The sequence below is a fragment of the Quercus lobata genome, chromosome 3 (genome assembly GCF_001633185.2).
Source record: "Quercus lobata isolate SW786 chromosome 3, ValleyOak3.0 Primary Assembly, whole genome shotgun sequence".
Classification (NCBI taxonomy): Eukaryota; Viridiplantae; Streptophyta; class Magnoliopsida; order Fagales; family Fagaceae; genus Quercus; species Quercus lobata.
The window spans coordinates 73,488,301-73,511,712 of record NC_044906.1 but is presented as its reverse complement, the minus strand read 5'-3'; the positions used below and the strand labels follow the sequence as shown (position 1 = coordinate 73,511,712).

At 33.0% G+C, this 23,412-nt stretch overlaps 1 protein-coding gene across 1 annotated transcript; it reads right to left on the bottom strand.

Moving 5' to 3' along the window:
* Window positions 1-7,085: 7,085 nt before the first annotated feature.
* On the bottom strand, window positions 7,086-22,431 carry LOC115981443 (protein BIG GRAIN 1-like E). The gene is made up of 3 exons (XM_031103592.1): window positions 22,279-22,431; window positions 22,119-22,242; window positions 7,086-8,629 (listed from the first exon to the last, which is right to left on the bottom strand). The coding sequence occupies exons 1-3, from the start codon at window positions 22,429-22,431 to the stop codon at window positions 7,434-7,436; spliced, it is 1,473 nt and encodes a 490-aa protein (XP_030959452.1). The 3' UTR covers window positions 7,086-7,433.
* Between the last annotated feature and the right edge of the window lie 981 nt (window positions 22,432-23,412).

Sequence of the window (23,412 nt, the reverse complement as noted above, 5' to 3'; positions counted from 1 at the left end):
CCAGTAAACCATAGTTTAAATATTATAGAGTCGGACACAAAAACACTAAGTGGTACATTTTATTATCTTCTTCTATGTCATAACTCATACTTAATTATATAAGTTTTCTCTTTTTTTGCTATGATAATTCCTAAGAGAAGTCATTTTAAAGGATTGGAATCAAATTATAAAATTTTGATCCAGTTTGAAGAAGTCAAATTAGATTCTACCATCTATTACTGCTTGTCTGAAGATTCAAGAAATTGAATAGATGAACTGCAAATTTAGAAATAAGGCAGCTAAACTTATATTCTTTTACTGGGATTAGCGGATTAGCAACTTCATGTGGTCATCCTTGTGCTAAAAATACCATCAAGTCAAATCTTATCAAAGAATAAAAACTTGCCCATTAATTGAATTATCATGCACGGCCAGAATTTTATTCAATCTCTAGGCGCATACTTTTTCTTTTAAGACTTATCTAGAAACATGGTTTAAAACGTAGGACCCCTACTCCCCAAAATAAAAAGAAATAGGGGAAAAAGATTCTTAACCACAAGTATTATACCTCAAATGCTTCTGAAATTTCCCTAAAAAAGGGACATGCAGTTGATAGGACTTCCCACCATGTATAGAGTTTGAAGATCTATTGGAATTGGAGGATCCAACAACACGAATTGGAACTGCAGAGGGAGACATGGTCCCAGGGAGAAGCAGCAGAAACTGCATTTATTCCGAATTTGAGTCAATGTTATGTGCCCAATGGTACTTATAAAACTATATCTTTACCTATATTGATAATTATTGGATAAACACTAAAAAAAAAAAAAGATTAATTGAGGAATTCTTGACCTCAACAGATTTACTCTACATAAATAATTCTCTGATGATTTTATTCAAATAAAATTTTACATCCAAAGGGAAGATTCCACATCTAACTAAATACAAGTAGAAGAAGATTATCAAAAAAAAAAAATAAAAATAAAAAATAAAACCCAACCAATAGAAGAAGGCCTATGCACCCCCAAACTATTGTGAAACAATCAGGTGAGGTCTCCAACAAACTTGAGGTCAAAGTCACATGGTCAACTTTTTTTTGAGGAATAGGGCAAACGTGGCTACATTTATATACAAAGGAAAATGACTAGTTTTCCCATCCATAATAACAAATTTGAACTTATAACCTTTGCTCCATAGTAATTTTTTTTAAAACCATAAGTTAAGATATTAACAAGTTTATTTAGGTGTACAAGAAATTCAAATTCTAAACCTTTAATTAAATATAGTCACCTCGTGTCAAACATCTTATAATTTAACTGACATCTCTTGATATTTTCAACAAAAATGTATAGTGTCGTTCCTCCTCCAAATATTAAATTGTATAATAAAAAAAAAAAAAAAATAGACACCTCCTATGTATGCTCTTTAAAATTTCATTTAACATTTATATCCATGTACTTAGAGAAAATCATCTATTTTGAATCGCACATAAATTTTGGCCGGGCCTCAACCGTTGGGCCTAAGCTTTGAGCCCAGTCCCGCCCAACTTAAGACGGGTTTTGCTAGTACGGGTGGGCTCTGTGGCCATGATTAAAGTGTTTGTTCACTTTTGTAAGATGGGATTGAGATTTGGTTGAGAATTTTGGAAATGAAATCGAAATCAATTATTGTAAAAGTGGTTCAGTTAAACATTTTCACACCTACTTTATTATGACAAGTGGCGTCAATTTCTCCTATCAATGTGGGGGTCAAATTTTGTGAATTTTTTTGGTGTGGAGAGAGCTTGGCACAATTCAAGATGGTCGTGATTCTTTTTTACTTTCCTTTGCCCAAATTTGTCATAAGTGATGGATATATGGATAAAAAGAATGACAAACAATATTTGGTCTAAATGTTGCTATGGAAAGAGATTGACAATGATACCTTGAAGTGAAATAAATAAAGTAGAGGGAGCTATTTGATTGGAGGAAATTTGTAGCTTCTAGTGTATGGTTTTGGCTTTTTTCTTAAATCACATGCTTCCTTTGCCTATGTTCCTAACCTAGTTGTCTACTAAAATAGTTTCTTATATATCCACAACTTGTGATTTGGTCCAATTTCATGTTATTTATAATTAACCCTACTTATATTATGAATGTATTACATGCCTATAAGTGTAGTTTTTATTTTTTATTTTGTATTTTTTATAATGAAAAGAACAAGGAAAAGTGTTTAATCGTGGAGACCCTCTTTGAACATGACCATAATAGTCTTTACTCTTTATTGTATCTAATATTATAGTTACTTATATTCGGGGATTGAGCGTCATTTATAGTGCTTGGTATCTAGAATTTAAATCCTACCTCTTCCTCCCTTTATTTGCCTAGCATAAAAAAAATTACTTATATTTATATTCCATTCGCAACCATCACTCAACATAAATTTTAGGCAGCTATGTTAATTTTTTTTTTTCGGGGACCCGTTGCAGGTTAGTTAGTTCACATCCCAAAGATTTACCCACTTCTGTTTTTATCTCTTAAAGTAATCTATAATTTGATTGATTAATCCTTAATACACCAATAAATAAAGCAAGATTTCAAAACAAATATTAATTGAAAAGTCAGCCACAATGCAAGAAAATTAATTATTATTTATTGTTAGGACATATGTGAATCACGTTAGGAGCATATGTCAATATAGAACTGGCTAATTTTTTGAAAAAATGCATTTTACTTGTAATTGGATAGATCTAGGATGTGTTTAATACTTCAAGGAACAAAGTTTCAAGATTAAGCGTTAAAGCCATGTAAGTCTGTCTATGAAACAAGTGAAGAAGTGTTGGATTTTAAAACTCAACAGCTAGTATCTATCGAGGTTTAAAAAGTTGCTAAAGCCCAATGTTTGACAGCCATCTCGATAGATAAGCTATCAATCGTGGTTTATAAAAATTAGTTTTTCAAAACTAATTTCAATCCAATCCATGAATACATGTTTGAGTTTTCTTTTTTCACAACCCTAAACATATATAAGGATTGTTTTAAGGGTTGTTAAAGGTTGCATAAGTGTGGAGCAAAGTTATGTTCATGCAAATTATGACCGAAGACAGAATTTGCCCTAATTCATCTTTCTCCTAAAGAAGTTATTGTATTTGTACATCGTAGGGTTCTGTAACCAAAGAGTTTCGTGATTTTCATCATGTGATGAACTGAAGAACTTTGCAGCCAACTTCTTTTTCAAGTTGGTGAGTAAGCCGTGTTCTGGGATTTGTGCATCGATTGGTTAGTCACGTATTGGGAGCTGTGCATTACAAGGAGAGATTGTCATTATAGAACAAGTCCAATTGGGTATTAGGGTAATGGTTCAACTGTAGGTTGGTATAAGGTACTGAGATTCTTTTACTTGTAACCACTTGTTGTGATAATAGTGAATTCTCGAGAGTGGTGATTTTAAAATTACCTAATGAGGTTTTTGTCGTATAGGTTTTCTCCATTCGTAAACAAATTACCGTGTCAATTTAATTTCCACTACATTTAGTTATTTCGTGATTTTTTTGTGCTACCACGCGTATTGCATGTTAATTGAATTAATTATGTTCATTTTTATACCCCTTAAAATAAAACCAGATTAACCTAGTTATTTAGTTAAGTGATTAACTTAGGTAAATTATGTAAATCTAGGTTAACACATATAAATCATAGTATTGACAAGTGTGGAAAATAAAGAACACAACAATATGATAACCCAGGAAAACCAAACTGGTAAAAAACCTGGGGAGGATTTAATTTATCTATTTTCAAGGTAAAACTGAATCTACTATGAAAGAATTGAAATTTACACAATAGCGACTTAGACTACTAACATACTATTGCTACCTCGAGTAGGAAACTTACTACCACGACCCCATGATAGCTCCGAGTCCACGGACTACTTCTTTCTTAGATTCCTAGTAAGTACAAGCACTTCTGCTTATGTATCTTTAAACTCTTGAATCTGCAACTGATTTGATCACCAAGTCCTTGACATAATCTTGAATCTTGGAAACCCTAAGTATGTGTAAAGGCAACCACCTCTTGATCTCACAGAAGATTCACATACACAACATAAAGAGCAACCTCAAAATGTGGCTAGGGTTTTCCTTTTTATACTTAAGACAAAACATAAAACCCACACGTCAAACAGGCTTGGGCTGAGTTGGAAATTCTGCAGAAAAAACAATCTGCACGACTTTCGATTGTTCGAGTCTAATTCTCGATTGATCAAGCCAGACAGATTTACACAGTAAATCCTGCAGCAACTCAATTCCAACTTTACATAAAAAGCATATACTTTGAGCAAGTCTAAACAAGACTAAAACGTTTTGATCATGGTTTGCCAATATTACAAAATGAAGTTCTAATACAAGTTCCTAATTCCTTAGAACCTAACAAATTAATTAACTTGGCTAATTAATTTGTTAATTCATCACAAAGGGGTTAGTACATTCTTGGCCTATCATTTATGATAGAACGTGTATCTAGGATTATAGATATCTAGTATATCCTGATATTTCAAACAGAAACATCTATGATTCAAATCTCCTGCCTTCAATTATTAATGTATAAAAAAAATAGTATAGTAAAAATGATTTTTTATATTTACCACAAAAAGAAGGAAGAGTAAATGACTCTTTACAACACCTGTCCCGATCTAATAATTGCACTTATGATTAATTATCATCTTGGAGGTTACTTTGATGATGACAATAATGCATTATGAACTGTTAATGGGAGAAGTTTCAGAATGAAACTGCTTGAGGCATAGTTACTAGGTAAGTAATAAAAAAAAAAAATGGATTAATAAATAATTAGTTGAGGATTCAAAAAATTGATGATATATACAAATAACTTACTGAGATGTTAATCCAACGAGAACTTGATTGATTGATTAATATTCATGGTTGGCATTGTGTATGGACTCGTTGTTTGCACTGCTAATTCTATTTAGCATAGTTAGTAGTGTTACCTGTTGTCCATAAACAAAAATGATCTTCCTGACTGTTGGGTATACACATATAGGAGAAACTCTCACTTAAAAAAAGAAAAAGAAGTAAAAAAACTAAAAAATTAATATAACGCAATTAAGCTTAAACTAATACGCTTAGCTTTTGGGTTATATCAAGACGTTAAGCGGGAGAGTTGGATTTGATACATTGGTGAATTCCATTGTGTTTGATTGATGGATTCAATGGTTAGGATTTGATGCAGAATGGTGTTGGTGCTTTGCAGTGTTTTTTCACTTAGGTAGATTAGCTTTTACAAAAGAAAGGAGGATTTGATTGTCGACCAGGAAAGTTTTGCACGTCTCTCTTTCTCTTCATCTGATGCTATCTATCAGGGTCCGTGGGCAAGGGCATGAAACTTTGTAATAACATCTCACTTTGAATCATAACATGTTAGGGCCCTCCACCCACTCGGATAGTTACATGCTTGGAGGAACCTTTTTTTGTGCCCCATGCATCATCATTTGTATATATCATGCCTCTCAAGGACTTTTTGGTACCCCATGCATCATTTTTGGGTGTCATTCTTTCTAAAGGCTATCCACAGGTTCCATGATTGACCTAGCACCAACTTTGAGCTTTAACACGCATTTATGCACTCGTAAACATACATACATACATACATACATACAATCTTTAAAATTTGCAATTCTTGAATTTCAAGGATTCTTTATTGTAATTACCTATTTTGTGAGGGACCGTGAGATTATACACATTTAGGAAAATAGTCAAGTGCTCAAAAAAATACAAACAATCATTCTCGTTGGCAACAATAAATGAACTAACTTGTCAATCAAATAGCTCTTGTTTAGCCTATGTATATGCTGGGTTTGGTCTTGGTGACAACTTTTCAACTTAAAATGATGTGAAACTCTACTGGAAAATATATATGAAAGAAGAAAAAAAAAAGAAAAGATTGAAAGTTTTTGGCCCCATTAGTCTTGAATCATAGATTCATAGCTAGGGCATGCGCATCCATTAAAGATATCTATTTGCATTATCAGCTTGGAATAAATTATAACTTGATCAATTAATCCGCTGCTTAGATATTTTAGGGTTCAAAACCAATTTTTTATTTGGTATAATTTTTTTTATTTAAAATCCAAGCATAATCTTATCATCATACACATTAGGTATCTTTTTTGCCAGGAAATTAATATAATAACTTTTTAAAGCCTTTTATTTTTTACAATGAAACCGATCTTGAATATTGAACCTAGTTAGGCTTTGTCTGGATGCTGTCTCTAATATTGAGAAATTAGTGCTAAGCTTTAGTTGCCTTTTTATGTTGATCTTCTGATTAGACAGAAATGAATATCATTTTATCAACTTCCTAATTATTTGAGCCAAGCTAAAAAGAAGTGCAACATAGGGGAAATTATGGGCCTGTACGGAACTTGAACTTTATGTTTTCCCTTCCAATTTCTGAACTTAAATCAAACAATGTCCACTCTACACTGCTGCATGTATGTGATATATCCTGTCAGTGCCTTAGATAGAATGACATAAACCCCTCAAATTTGCTTAAGCCTTAGAATAACAGTAAACAATTAAATTCATCATAATTTTATTTGTTCCATACAAGATAAAGTGTGTTAGACCTTAGAATAATAGTTAAATGATTAAATTCATAAATTCTTATACTTCTTGATATCTTAAACTCTTGTGATAAATCATAATTTATCCATAAGATCCCGTCTCCTTGCTTGGACCTCCATTGAATAAAGCTGCATACATTTGACACTGACACACACTATACTCCAGCCAAATAGTGATAAAAGTTCAAACAAACTGCCTAAACTGTTTAAATTTGTCTCTGGCCGGCTTTCAGCCAAAAATACACACACTCATACACAGGGGGTTTCAATTTGCATATGAAACATCATATCTGCTACAATATGCATGCATATAAGATCTGCATAAGATTTGTTGATCCCCCAACCCACCAAACAAAGTGGGAAAAATGAAAAATAATAATAATAATAATAATAATAATAATAATAATAAAAGCCTTACATGTACCACACATGCAGGAAAAAACTAATAAACTAATACAATTATGTTTATTTAATTATTGCTACTTTCTCCAAAGTCAAAAAGATTAAGAGATGCAATCCACATGGGGTGATGATGTCTTGTTTCTCTGTTAATTAGTGGAAATCTCTAGTCATGGCACTCCAATGTTGGACTTTTGATGTTCTTGCACTCCATAACATAGCCAGAAAAGCAAAGGAAAAAAAAAAAAAAATGAAGGACAAACAAACATTCCAAACTGTACATACAGCAAAAAAGCACTGCAAAAACTTTCAAAGAAGATAAGAGTAAAAAAAAAAAGAAGGAAGAAGCAGCAGCAAAATCTAGTAGATTTTCTTTCTCACAGCTTCTAAACATCAACAAGAAGTAACAACCAAACAACAAGGGGGAAATATACAGTATATCATAGAGGACCATTGGAAATTGGTGCTCCTCTCTTGATGCTATCCATGTTGGTAGTTTCATAGACAGGCAAACCACTTGAGTAGTAACCCAAGTCATAGTTTTGCAACTCAAAAAGATCAGAGCTTGAATCACTTTCTGCACCATCATCTACCTCACTGAACTTCCTGAAATCCTTTTCATCTGATGGACATTTTTCCAACCAAATCCTATCTTTCTGTGAAAACCCATTACCAAGATTCTTGCATTTCTCTGAAATCCCATTGCTCAGTTTGAATTTCTGATCATCCAAGACCTCATTGTGCAAGGATGTGGATCTTACCTGTCCATCATTATTGTACTTTGGCAAAGAAACCACATGTTTATGATCTGAATAGCTTCTTAAATCCTTGTAGCTCTTAGTAGGAGTTTGTGCATATGGAGGAGGTGTTCTAAAACCTGAACTTGAAGAAGAGTATATGGACTTGGAATCCGCAGTACTTGAGCTTCTAAAATGACTAATGCTAATCCTCCTTTTCCTTCTTCCACCAGGGCTTTCCTCTTCATCTTTCATAGACTGTGTGGTGGATTTTGATTTCTTCTTCTTGGAAGCTGATTGACTGAAAAGTGAGTTCAAGAAACTAGCTAGCCTCCCACCTGGAGAGCTTGGTTGCTTGTACTTCTTTTCTTTCATGATCATTTGCTTTTCCAGTACTTGTACTCCATGATGAGATTGTTGAGGAAGAGAGTTTGAGTTTCTCATTGGCACATCTAAGCTCATTCTACCTCCTTTGTAACCTTGTAGCCTCTCTTCTCTCGTAATTTTCTGAGTAAAAGCTGCACTGTTGTAGCCTTCAACAGCTTCATTGTATCCAGAGAAGTACCTTGCAGCCTCAAACACATGAAGCTCACCAGAATCATTCCTTCGGTGGAAAGCTTTCTTGTAAAACTTATCTGGGTCTGAAAGTGCTGTGATAGACATGGCTGAAAGTCTGAAACTTGAAACTTTTCTCAAATTGTTGATGGGATATGGAACTTGTTTGAAAGTTATGTCATAGGTGTTAAAGGTATTTAAGGGGAGGGAAGTGCGCTTATGGGATTCTATAGAGAGATAAATAATTAAGCATATATATACACGATAAATTTCACAATTTCTTTCACAGCTGTCGAGGTTGTAAGTTATGATTGATATATAATAAAAGTGATGATAATAGTGATCTTATATAAAAGTGATGCTATATTAATAGATTAATTTGTAATCTTAGATGTTGTTAAAAAATAGTGAAATTTGTTGCCGTCTGTGTTGCTGTTTGGAAAGAGCTCAAGGGGTTTGAAATGATTGAGTGTAGTGGGAAGGTAGCTTTGTAATAATAAATTGCTGTATCTACAATATTATATGATGAGGGTGTTTTTTATTTTTGGAGGTTTTTGGGAGAGACCCACATGATGTGAATTAGTTTTGCTTTAGTTATAGTTACAGAAGAGAAGTGGGGTACAAGAGAAACAAAACTTTTTTCATCTTTCTCATCCTCTGTGAAAACCAGAAGTGTGTGTTGGGCATGGTGGGGGACAAAGAGCTGTGTTTTCTTGGATTCTAGGATTTCTTGCCCATCACAGTGGGAATTTGCTTTCAAGTGCCTGTTGGCTATGGGAAGATGGGCTTCTACTATTTTTACGTGTGTATTGCATAAACCACACACTAATAATCCTTTACAAAAGCCACTCAAATTCTCGAGTTTAGCACTTACAATTCCTAAATCCTGATATACTAAAAATCATATCCAACTCACACTCAAATATCTTTCACCCCAAGGTTATTACAATACTTATACACATGCATATTGTAAGTATGGTCTTAAAATAGTATAAATTAATTTATATAGGCCAATTTCATGTGTACATTTATGAGCTCCGATCATAAACACAAGACATAAAATTTGAATTGATTTCATGATGAACTCTATATTTACATCCATGGACAACACAAACAAAATTTCGCTATCAAAGCTAATGATTATAAACCCTAGCCTCAATTGATTCTCATGAACCACAAACGCAAATCAACTAAGCTCATAAGTATGACACTCTCTCGATCGCCAAATGGACATCTTCAGCCCTAAAATCTATTACAAAACTCATGCATACATCTTTTAGCCTCAACATTAGATATCTTGCCACCTCAAAAGCTTTCAAACTAGTACCTTCATACATAGGCCAAAGCTTTTTCTTAACTTTTATTTTATACATATATATATATATATATATAATTTATTTTTAAATAACTAGAATCTTTATGGTCTTATCTATATTTAAATCTTTGACCCCATTACGTGTAGGATAACAAAAAAAAAAAAAAAATACAAACTACTCTCTCAACAAGAAAAACATTTTCCTTACATAATAAGAAAATTCAAAAAAGTAATTAAGTGAAAATAACAATTTGAGTCAATGACCTAGGACTAGGAGTCGGGGGGTTTCAAGTTTCAACCAATATCATGCATGTTAGCAATGTTGATTTTAGGCTTTTTAGCACACCAAGCGATACATCTCGTAAAATTGAACAACTATAATGTTGACGTAGCGGGCTCCAAAATCATTCAAGAAGATAATACCAATCTACACCCTACAATAAAGTTCAAAGGTAGAGATAATTGATTTAGAGGATCAACATATTACGTTCCTTAATTGATTTTATATTTATTTAGTTTCCTGCTTAGTCTCCTACTTGAGTTTTTTGAGTTTTGAATTAGGTTCTTAATTGATTTTCATTCATAGTTTATCTTATCATTATCACTTTCCATTAATTAAAAATCTATGTAGATGACATTTTATTATGCAAATGGTGTAAGGGGTTTTGGAAAGAAATCATTCATTTTTTTTCTTTAATTACCATATTAATAATAATCAAATCTTTTTTTTTTCTTTTTTTTTTTTCTTTAAGAGTTGCTCTAATAATAGTATTTAATGTCATTCTTTTCATCTTGACCATAATAGCTTGACAATCCATAGACTAGAGGTGAATTATATGCATCATTCATTAGGAGTTGCTGTTGCGGGCCTTACTAACCCCACGTTAGACAATTTCTTTTTTTTTTGAGAGAAACGATAGAAACGTTAGACAATTTCGAACACATAGAGATATAGAGAATTTTTGTGATAGATCCCACCCTAGCTTCTTTTGAGAGCTTGTAAGTCACTCTTTATTTAATTTATTGGAATCTTTAACAAAATCAAAGTAATTTGTTTGCTAAGAAATCTTTGACTGCCATAAAATAACTATGGCCCAGTAATATTTGGCTGCCTCCTCTTTAAGGGAGAACTGGGGTCTGACCGTATTGGTGACTTAATTAGAGGCTAGTTTTCTAAACCCTATGGGTTTACTTTGAGAGCAATCAAAAAATAATTTTGTGAGATATTGAGAATCTATAACATGAAAGAGGACAAAATTTAATTTAACAGAGCCTAATAAGGTTGCTTACAAAGTGAATGATTAACATGAATGATGATATAAAATTGGTTGAGATGACTCCTCTTAAAAGATCATTATTGTTGATTATGTAAATCAGCCTTTAATTGAACAATGAAGTCAAAAAATATATAAAAATATGAGGAAAAAATAAAAGTCACCCTTGCTTTTTTAACTCAAACATCATGTAACTGGAAACTGACAGTTTACAAAGTGATCCCTTCTCAATTTACAGATATTTGAGGATCACATTGAACTTACAATGACTGCACCAAGTGTTATTTCTGTGCCATCTCTGTCTCTGGCCAGCCTATATATCATACTCTCTGAATGCACTTGAGTATCAGAAAAAACCAAAATTTATATAGGAGTACTATATAATCAATTGTAAAGCCCCACCAAAAGAAAAAGGATTATTGTGGACTGTCCCTCTTTTGTATAAAGAACTAGACACATACCAAGTGAAAACAACTTTCTTTCTTCTTTCAAAGATATTGGGTTAGTCAATGGATTTGGCCCATTAAACACAAACCCCAATTTTCAGTGTCTGAACCAATTATTTAGTATTCTAAAAATACCTTTATTTCCTCCTCACACATAAGATTCTATGTTTTTAGAATATTGAATAATCAAAATCTATATATATAAATACAAAAACAGATATCTCAAAGAGTAGGAGATTTTACCATTTGACACTCACTTTCATAAGAAATTTTTTTCAGATAAATTTTTTACTCAAGTGCCACATAGAGATAAACACTAATTAAAATTTAATAGATAAAAACTCTTTATTTTCTTAAATTTACTATATTAGGACATTCCACAAGTGCCACATTAGAAATAAGGACTAATTAAAATTTAAAGAATAAGAACTCTTTATTTTCTTAGATTCATTATATCAGAACATTCCACAAGTGCCATATTAGAAATAAAGACTAATTAAAATTTAAAAGATAAGGACTCTTTGTTTTCTTAGGTTTATTGTTTCAATACTTTTCTCTCTCTCACAAAGCACAAAACTTTTCATGTTTCCTCTCACTGGTTTTCATCTCTTACACTTCTGCTACTTTATGTACACCTACCCATAGCCTTTCATCTTGCCATAGGTTATATGCTTTTTGATTTTGTTTTAGCCCTCATAATTTATTTGTTTCTTTTTAATTTTTTACTACTATTTAGTGTGGTATTCGTATGAGTCTCAACCATAAAAGTAAAAAAAGTGATGATTATTTTGGGGTTTTCTTTGTTGTGAATCCAAATTATCTCAACTTTAGTTGCAACTCCAAGTTTAGTTGTAGCTATTCAAGAATAGTGTGCAAATGGTATACATACTACAGTCATATTGTTAGTTTTCTCCATCAAAGCTACAATTAAGTAGTTCTTCACATAAATTTTATGTTCTTTCTCATCTATCTTTCACGTACAGTACTCATCCACATATATCTCTTTGATTACTTAGTTGTTAGTTCTATTAATTATAGTTGTTGCAGTTTTTTAGGGTTAGTTTCAAATTATTTGATTTGTTGTTACAGTTTTGATATATGATTGTAAGTTAATTAGTTTGATCTACTTCTCTATATGATGACAAAGCTCATGTGTAAAATTAATAATACAAGATTAGTTCTCCCCATTTTAGCTTATACTTTTCTTGAATTTTAGTATTCTCTTTGTTCTTTTTTTTTTAAAAAAAAAAAAAAGCATATAAAGGCCCTATTAGAGGCAATTAAAAATTGATAAATGGAAGTATATTTAGCCTATTTTTCATTTTTTGATTACGTTCTCTTTATGTTAGTACACAAATAATTTTGTTTAATTTAGATTATGAACAAAGTGTTTGACATTGGGGTCTTGGAATTTGGTGGTGAGAATGAAGTGGTTGAGGAAGTGTTTGATTTTAGAAATAAAGTCTACATTTTATCTAGATGTTATTTTATTATTTTAAATATTAATTTTTACAAATAAAATTACCAAGCATTCGTGCATCGCACAGGATATTATCTAGTGAACATATCGGCTATCAGCATGACACCTAAGTGATGGATTCGAGCCAAAAACTACACACATCAACTTGTACGTTGTCATTCTTGGGCTACCAACATGTGATGTATCTCCATCACAAAAAAAAAAAAAAAAAAAAAAAAAAAAAAAAAAAATGTGATGTATCAATTTGAAAGATCTTCCAAAGCCAGCTGAGTTAAATGATCATGACATTTCAAATAAGACTATGGTGTCTAGTCATTTTTTCCTCATTGATCATCATGTGAAAACACGATGGCCCCCTTTCTATTTGCCTTCATCACCACCACAAATCCACCAAAGAATCCACCCTTTTGCTTGTGAGAATCCAACTTCAAGCATCACTATCTAAAAGAAGATTTATACGAGTCCTGTTGCAAACTCGTTATAATTGATGCTTTCAAAAATCACAATATCAGATAGATGTACTAGTAGATTAGATATAGTAAAATTGATATAGAGTACAAGAAAGAAAACAATAATTCCCTCTCTTTCTTCTTCTTCTTCACTCTTCTCTCTCTTAAAAGATCGTTCTTAGCACCTGAATTCTGAAGCGTAAAAAAAGTAAATTGTACTGTGATAACGCTTTGGTCACTGTCACTGGTAGGTATAAGAAGCATATATAAAACAAGCCAAGTCCAAAACTCTTGATCCACATTCAGATTCGATTTAACATGGCATGCCCATATAAAACAACAAGTCATTCAGTCAAAGTATTAATTAGTTCAAAATTTTTAGAATTCAAAGGTGTCATATTTGATGGATTCATCTTAAAATCAATGTCTGTGATTTGTGAAGGCAACGACAGATGAATATTATCATTCTAGTAACTTCAAATTGTTCTTACCAAAAAAGGTGTGCATATGGTCCACATTGCCTTGAAAGCTTATGACGATCATGCTTACATGATTTTTTTTCATCCCAGTCCAATGGCTAGGTCATACAATAGGGAACCCTTGCAGAGCTAGGATTTTATGTTAGCGAGGTAATAAATAAGTTTTCATATATGATATATAATTAAATTGACTTTTATAGGTTTACATTGTACTAGCAATGTAAACCAGTAGAATTTTCTTAACTTTTCCCATGTCAAACGCTTAGGCAACTCAGTTGTCCATTTTCTTGCCAAACGTTCAAAGTTAGGTAATGAGCTACAGGTTTGGTTTGAGTTTATTCCTGATGATATAGCTCCTCTAGTTATTAGAGATGCATTGTAATTTCTTTTATCAATGAATAAAACAAGGGCCCCTCGGCCTGGATTCTCAAAAAAAAAAAAAAAAAAATTCTTAATTATAAAAGAGATGATTGTTATATATCATTCTTAATGATTTTTAATACAGGGGAGCCTAATAGAGTAGTACCGTAAAGTTAATTAAACTCAAATATATATGAATTATTATTGCGAGTATTATATACTGCAACTATTTATTATATTGGATCATTTTCGGCGGTGATGCGACAAAGAACTTTTAATGCCTGTCACTCAGGTTTTTTTCTTTAATAAGACATTTGTGTGTTATTATGCCTTAGATTTTCTGTGGTTGTGTTAGTATTTATGTTAATCAATGCTTAAAATTGTTAATTAGCTAATCATGTACACAATCAAGCTTTAAATTGGTAGTAGCCGCAATTTTTACTTGGGGTCTAAATCATAATCAAGTTGAATTTGGTTGATTTCATAAGGCCCAAAAGTCCACAAATGGGTCCCCCTTCATATAGTCAAGTATTCGATGGCTGAGCTAACAGCCTCTCATTCCCAAGAATGAGCATCCGACTGTATCAACAATCTCAGATCAAATTGAATGTACTTTTAAATTGATGAACTAGTCCATCCAAAAATCTGAAGAAGTTTGCAAATGCCTCGAGCTCCATCTTTTTCCATTATCTAGTTGGTTAGCTTGTCTGGGAAACCTCCACTACTTTGGTTAGCTTGTTTGTTTGAGGGGGTAAATGTCACTACCACATTAAATGCATTCACTCTTTGTCAAATCCTCCTTTAATAGAAAATTGGGAGGCCATATGTTTTCTCCCTTGACCCACCAAAATTTTATTTCTCCAATTTGAAGAGAAAATAGAGGGGATGCGAATAGTTGCAGTCAATGATTGAACTACTCCCTCCTGTTACGTGGATTTTCTTGTTACTCTCTCTCTCTCTCTCTCTCTCTCTCTCTCTCTCTCTCTCTCTCTCTCTCTCTCTCTCTCTCTCTCTCTCTCTCTGCTTTCCTAGGCGTGGACATGTTGGTTGGCTTCTTGACTTTTTTCCCCCCTTTCCTGGGCGTGATGCAAGTTTAATTTTGTTCTTATTATTTTTTTCTTCTTTTTTGGTTTAACTATACATGTATTTTTTTTTTTTTTTACATTTTTTTTGGGAATGATTTTTTTTAATAATAAATTTGGGTGATTTTTTTAAATATTTTTTTTGGTTGTTGGAAACTTTTTTGTTTTACTTGGGCATCATTTTTTAACAAGGCTATATGAGTGAATTTACAAACTCATTTTTTTTTTTTATTCTCCCATTTTTTCACCCCTCCAACCAAATAAACACTTATGGCCTGTTTGGAAGTTTAGAGAGGGAGGAGAGTAGAGGGGAGTAGAGGGGAGGAGAGTAGTGGGGAGGAGAGTAGAGGAGAATGGTTCCCCTCCACCTTGTTTGGATGTTTTTAAAATTAGTAAGGGAGAAGGGAGTAATTAGCCCTTTCCCTTGTTTGGATGTTTTAAAAATTAGGATGGAGAGGAGAGGAAATTATTAAAATAGACAAATTTACCCCTATTTAAAAATTGACTTGCAACATTGGTCTATTATTAATTTAGAAATGGTAAATTGGAAAATTTATCTAGTCAATAATTTATCTACTCTACTCTCCCTCCAAATCTCTCCAATTTGGGGGAATAAAAAATGAGGGGTTAGAGGTGGTTGAAACCCCTCCAAACCCCTTCAAACTCCTCCCCCTCCTCCCTTAAAAAACTTCAAAATAAGGTAATTGAATTAATCTCCCTCCCTCTACTCTACTCCCCCTCCTTTTTTAAACTTCCGAATAGGCCATTAATGATTTGAGGATGCTAAAACTCATGTCCAAACATCCCAGTGAAGAATTCTATAAATACCACCCTTCTTCTCATAAGGAGGGGATCTTTTTCTAGGAAGGACAAAGTAAAAGAATTATATCCTATTCTGTTGAACCCATCCCTCCCTTTTGTTTCAAGACATTAATTAATGGAATAAATTTAACTTTCTTTTTCTTTCTTTTCTTTAGTGTAATCTTTTGGGCTAAATCCGGAACTTCGTGTTCCAGAAATAAATTGTACTTTTTCACCCTTTGCAAAGAAGAAATGTTAGAGGATTCTTCAATTAATTACAATTTATTTTATTTTATTTTGGAAGAAATGTTATCTTTTATTTATATAAACAGTTCTTAACTTGATACTTTATTGCAAATGGGTGCAATTAGATAAATACCCAAAAAAGTTTTGAAAATAAAATTAACAGTAAATTTTTAGAAAGTCTAGGCCTGTTTGGTAATGTTGTTCTAGTAACGTTGTTTGTATTTTTTGGAAATACGTGTGGATGTGGGTGAAAAAGTATATAAAAGTACGTGTAATGTTGTTTAAACAACAAACAGGCCCTAAGTGGCTTCATCCTTGCTTTCCCTCACCATCAAAACCATCAAATTTGCTTCTTCATTTTTTAAGCCAATGACTTATGGATTTGGATACCCTAAGATGGGCCAACTTAGCAAGAAACCACAAATCTCCCGCAGAAAGGGCCAAGCTTCAGTAACCAGGTGTACTGTGTGCCCCTTATCAAAGGTCTATGAAGGGCCTACATTGATGAAAACAGGTGGACCTGATTGGAAGGTGACCACTCATGTTTGGGCCATTTGGCTTTATTTTCAGAGTCACAATGCTATTATGCCAATGACCATCTAACGGTTGTCGTGACTTGCACATTGCTAAGCTAACTAATAATGTCTTCATCCCCTCTAGCCAAGACCTCATAATCTTGGTTAGATACATGTTTGTGATGTTTTGTTGCTTTCTTTGATTTTGCACCATTCATTCTAAAAGTCACCTTTCATGGACATGGTTTTCCTTTGAGTCCCATCTCTATCCCCGAACGTCTAAGTTATGCCCTTTTCAATACAACATCGAATCAAAATGAAACAAAGTTGGCTCAATGTGGATATAGTGGTTAGTGGAGTACTTCTCTAAGATTTTAACTTATTACAAACCAAAGAGAGCCCCAGCTAGAAATAGATCTTATCAAGGCTTTGTTAAGACACTGACCCAACACCATTATTTTGGCTAGTTTTGGTCCATTATAGGTTTAATTCAGGGTGAAGCAAAGGCCTAGTGGCTGGCCCCACAAGACCCTACTTTGTGTTTTCTACCTAGACAATATGGGACATGATCCTAATTTGTTCCCCAAACTCACCCACATAGTGGCCGGAACTCTGATTGCTGACATGCAATCTTCTCCAATGGGGTTGCATCAATTTGAGTTTAGCTTTTGTATCCATAAAGTGTTCTTAGAGAAGAAAGAAATGAGAGATGAGATAAGATAAGAAGATGATTTTGGATACATGGGGATAGGTGGAGATGTTCTCTAGTATGAAGTGCAATGCAATTTTTAATTAGGTACATTTTATAAAATAGGGGACATCTTTGGATTATAAAAAATGTTTTGTCTCTACCATCTATATCACACGAACCTAGTTCTTTAACTTTTGTATAGCTCAAAAGAGACGTGGCAGCTTTGGCTACACATGTAGTGCTCTATTACCAAATCCAAAAGTCTCTTGCAAAAATATCATTTTTAGGTTCCATAGAAGATGATCGAAGAAAGTTCAACATAAGATTTGTAATGATCATTTGGCATGTGATCTGCATCAATAATAATTCTTTCTTTTCCATCTTTCAAAAAAAAAAGAATTAAATCTTATCTCCACAACGACATGTACTTATCTTGTATATTTTAATGATCACTTGTCTTGTATTTTTATCATGATTCAAAGAATCCCCAAGTGCTTTCCCACGTTGGTTCTCTTGTGTTTTCTTATTTCTTGTAATCGGTGAAAAATATCTCTTGCATAAAGATGAAACACAAACTTTCAATGATTCACTCATTTCTTTTTTAAGTTGCAAATAACCATACATGCCAAATTTATAGAAAATTCTAGAAAATATTTTTATATATCAAAAGTGTAAGAGCTCAAATTATTTTTGTAATAATAGATTATTTTACTTAAGAATGTATGTAATAAAATTTGGAAACAATATAATATCCATAATTTGATTTGATTTTTTTTCTTAAGTTCAACTCTAGGGTTTTTAGATGCATAAATGGTTTCTATATGGTTTTAAATTGTTATAATTTAATCATTTTACGAGTATAACAAAAGTCTACATAAGTTTTAATTAATATTTATCAAATTATTAAAAATCATAGCATGTTAATTATAAGTAGAATTTCATTTATGAAAAAAATACAACACAACTTATTCATATATATATATATATATATATATATATAAACCAATAGAGTGGATATGCTATCTTTCTATAGGTTATTTAGCATTCAAAATATTAATATGAGTGACATTTTACTGTCCATATTGACCTTAGATATTATATAGGTAAATGTGTGTGTTATGCGCATACATGTGTATATATATGCGTAAATATATATATCTATGGATATATTGAGATATAAGTATATTAGTTATAAATTTTGCCCATCTAAACTAAAATACCTCTGCCACTAATCTTATGTTGGTAGATATATTTTAATCTGAGTGAGTAAAAATGAAACACAAATTATTTTCTTGTCGGGTTCAGTACTTCAATTATATAACAATTGAGGTACCATAATAAAATTTTAGGGTTCTAGATTTTATTAATAATTTTCCTATAAGAGAGATAAAAGGAACTCTTCAGTTAGAACCTTGAAAAATTTAGCTGTCTGAACTTTTTCAAATCATAATTCAAATTGAATATTAGATTGTCCATATTTAGGGTTTAAATTCCCTCACCCCCAATTATTGAATTATCCAAATGTTGAGAAATTTTAAAATACTCACAAGTGTACGACCTGTACCGAAGTATAGTTTGACAAGAACAAGGTCAAACCCACAAAGACTTGAATGAACATAGGAAAATTAATTAAACTTTAACCAAATTAATCCTAATCTAGTTTAATAAAAATTGGTTGTTTTGAAATTAAATAAACTAAACAAATAATTAAACTAAGCAAAGATATAATATAAAACAGTAAAGAGATGTAAACAATCTAGAGGGAGGAATTAAGGTTTTGGAATCCACCTTGTAAGTCATATCAGCATATATTTATGATCATTAATTTTTCCCAACTACTGCATAATAATCTAGAAATCAATCTTGCTACCATGAAAAATATTATCATTAAAACTTCTATTTAAATATCTAAAACATGCTCTTTTACGTTTCTTAAGTATAAAATCAAATCATCTATTATATTTGTTGACAAACAAATCACAAGAGATATCCAATTTTATAATCAAGAAATAATAAACCAAGCATTCAATTAATTAAGATAAATCCTAAATCATGAGAAAAACATGATTGAACTCATATGTAGAATCTTATCTTAGTCAATTGATATGAAGTAAGAACAATTTAAATCATTAAAGAACTGCTATTGTAAGAAAAATCAAATCACATAAACAATACTGATAATCCTTAACAAGGTTTCATCATCAACCTTAATTATAAATTTAGCTACTCATAGTAATTGAAAGAAAACACAAAAATAAAATACTAAACATTAAACTAGACAAATAAAAAAAAACTGATAGGCCAAGAATGTATTGACCCCTTGTGATAAATTAATCAATTAATTAGCCAAGTGAATTTAATTAAGTTAATTAACATGCAATACGCGTGGTAGCACAAATAAATCACCAACTAAGTTAAATGCAGCGGAAAATAAAGTTGACTCAGTAATTTTTTTATGAATGGGGAAAATCTCCAAGGAAAAAAAAACCCTATCGGGTGAATCTAAGGTCACCATTCCCGAGAATCTACTATTACCACAACAAGCAGTTACAAGTAAAGGAATCCTAGTACCTTATACCAACCTACAGTTGAACCCTTACCTTAATACATAATTGGACTTATTCTGTAATGACAATTTCTCATTTTCAATGCACGGCTCCCAGTACGTGACTAACTAATCGATGCATGGATTCAAGTATGTGACTAACCACTAACTTGAGAAGGATGTTGGCTGCAAAGTTCTTCAGTTCATTAATACGATGAAGATCATGAAACTTCTTGGTTATAAAACCCTACGGTGTATAAATGCAGTAACTTTTTCATGAGAAAGATGAACTAAGGCAAATTCGTCTCCAGTCACAATGTGCTTGAACAAAACCTTTGCATCAAGTTTCATCATTTGTGACGGCCCTTAAAATAATCCTTATATATGTTTAGGGTTGTGAGAAAAGAAAGCCTAAACAAGCATACACAAATATGCATGAAATTAGATCTAAAAAATTAATTTTCGTAAATCTCGATAGATAGGTTATCTATCGAGCAGTTGTTGAGCAACGGGCTAAACATGCCTTTTAAACCTCGATAAATGCTATCTGTCGAGTTTTAAAATACAACATTTCTCCACTTGATTCTTGGACAGATTTGCATGGCTTTAACACTTGGAATTGAACTCTTATTCCTTAAAGTATTAAACACATCCTAGATCTACCAAATTACAAGTAAAGTGCGTTTTGTCAAAGGATCAGCCAATTCTAAATGACATATGTTCCTAACATGATTCAAATATGTCCTAACAATCTCCCCCTTGGAAATCTCTGACAAAACCATAACAAACAAATGAACATATGAGAGAAGTCATAAAATACTCAACTCATACTCACTTGTTGAATACAATAAAATCTAATCTTAACATAAACTCTTGAAAAATTTTGCAAGAAAAGAGTTCATGGCAAGAAAGACTTTGACAACCTGTATTTCTAAAAAACTTTAAACAAAACTTATCATGACATCTTAGTGTGAAATAGAAATATAAAAGATTGTATACAATAAATAAGAAGCACGTGCATAAAGAGAGAAAAGAAACAACACATGAAGAGATAGGTGAAACTGTAAGGGAGATTCTGGCATTTTACTCTTAATTTTTTTAAAAATTGGCAATATGCCCCTGTTTGCAAACTATATAGGGGCGTGCCTTTGTTTCGATACTCGATTACCCTAAAATTGAGTTTAATTAAATACTCGATTTGTAGAAAATCGAGTTATGCCCGATCAAACTTAAAAAAAAAAAAAAAATTGTATGGAACTCGAGTTTCAGGAAATCGAGTTCCATGCAAAAAAAATTTTATAAGTGTGATCGCGCCATATTTAGGGATCCTTATAGTGGCGTTTTTAAGCCCTATAGTGACATTTTAAAGCCTTATAGCGGCGTTTTCCTACAAATTTTTTTATAAATGTGATTGCCCCATATTTAGGGTGCCCTATAGTGGCGTTTTTAAGCCCTATAGTGACATTTTAAAGTCCTATAGTGGCATTTTCCTGCAAAATTTTTTGTAAGTGTGGTCGCACTGTTCAGGGAGCCCTATAGTGGCATTTTTAAGCCCATAATGACGTTTTAAAGCCCTATAGCGGTGTTTTTCTGCAAAATTTTTTTGTAAGTCCTCATACCAAGTTTAAGGAGCCCTATAGTGGTGTTTTTAAGCCCTATAGTGATATTTTAAAGCCTTATAACAGCGTTTTGGAACTTGACTTCTCTAAAGTCGAGTTCCTTGCATTTTTTTTTTTATGTAGTTTTATTGGGTTTAACTCGATTTTCTATGAATCGAGTATTTCATTGAAACTCGATTTTAAGGTAATCGAGTATCGAAATAGGGACATATCCCTATATAGTTTCGAAATAGGGGCATATTGCTAAATTTTTTTTTAAAATTAAGGGCAAAAGGCTAGAATCTCCAAACTGTAAGAGTACAAGGTTTGCTATCACAAAGTAAGAACAATATATCTAAAAAGTAAAAAAAAGAAAAGATACAAAAAGTCCTCACTCCATCCCTCAAAACAAAAACACTCCCCCTAACAAAAATATCTCATATACTAACTCTCCCCCTAAGTACATGACTATTCTCATACCCAAAACTACTCATCCTTTTTGTCACGAATGACAAAGGGTAATTTACTGAGAAGTAGTCATCTCATTGTCACCGGAAGAGCTAGCATCCTCATTAGCAGTAACATCAACATCATTACCGGAGTCACTATCATCGTCCTCGTCCTCAGATGGCTCGGGAGAAGGAGAAGGAGACTCTACGAAGCCACCAAGGTGAGCCTGTCATCTAGCAATACGACCGACATAGGTGCTCACCTGATACATCTCAGTAGTGAGTGTATTAAGGCGAGCATCTATGCGTTGAAACTGTGCCATGACCACCTCGAGGGTCACACTACCCACGGAGGAAGGAGCGGATGTGGATGGAGCGGAAGAAGTTAGAGGAGTCGAAGTTAGGCCTCGCTCCATCTAACGGTCGGTGCGTTAATGGCACACATCACAGAGAAGTGAAGAGACTTGGGATAGGAGACAGACGCATGACGAAAAATCCGCATGATAGCAGAAGGGAAAATAAGCTTATCATGGGTCGTCGTATCCTCATAGACATCTATAAGGGAGAGTATGAAATGAGAGGGAAAGTCTATGGTAATCCTCTCAATGAAGGATAACAAAAAGTGAGCACGAGGCTTAGTAATCGAGTTATAGTGAGACAAGGGATGTAAAACAAATGTCATCACCATATTCAAGAATCTCGAACCTTTTGCAAAGCCCAAGCAATGGGTGTTTTGACGGTCACCTCAGGATGAAGGTGTCTCACAGAAGAGAGATGAGAGTTCGCCTTTGGACACAGTTCACATATGAGGACAGCCGGGGTAATCAGGATGCGATACCTTCAAAACATGTAACACCTCGGATATAAGATTCAGAGTGACTACAATGTGCGTACCTTAAATGCGAGTGATGAACTGAGGTATAGAGTAATCAAAACCGTGCATATTAGAGTAGAACTCATGTATGATCATGGAGGGACAAGTGACTGGGATGTCATAGAGGGACTCCCTACCCCTACTATAGATGACAGTAGGAAGGTTAATATCGGAAAAATCTGAAAGGATGACTTGGCGTTCCAGATGAATGTCGCATCGAGAAAAATTCTCCGAAAAGTGCTTACGGGCTTTATCATCATGGAACCTAACATGAGAGGGGGTAGGATTAACAGAGGAAGAAGATGATGCCCCGGAACGAAGAGGGTTCCGGGACGGAGTAGATTTGCTCTTTTTAGGTGCCATAAGCAGACTAACAGAGAGAGAGAGAGAGAGAGAGAGAGAGAGAGAGAGAGAGAGAGAGAGAGAGAGAGAGAGACGCAGAAAAGTACCAAACGCAGAAAAGTACCAAACACAGTTAATTTCAATAAGGAAGAAAAGTATGGTACGTATGCATGAACATGTG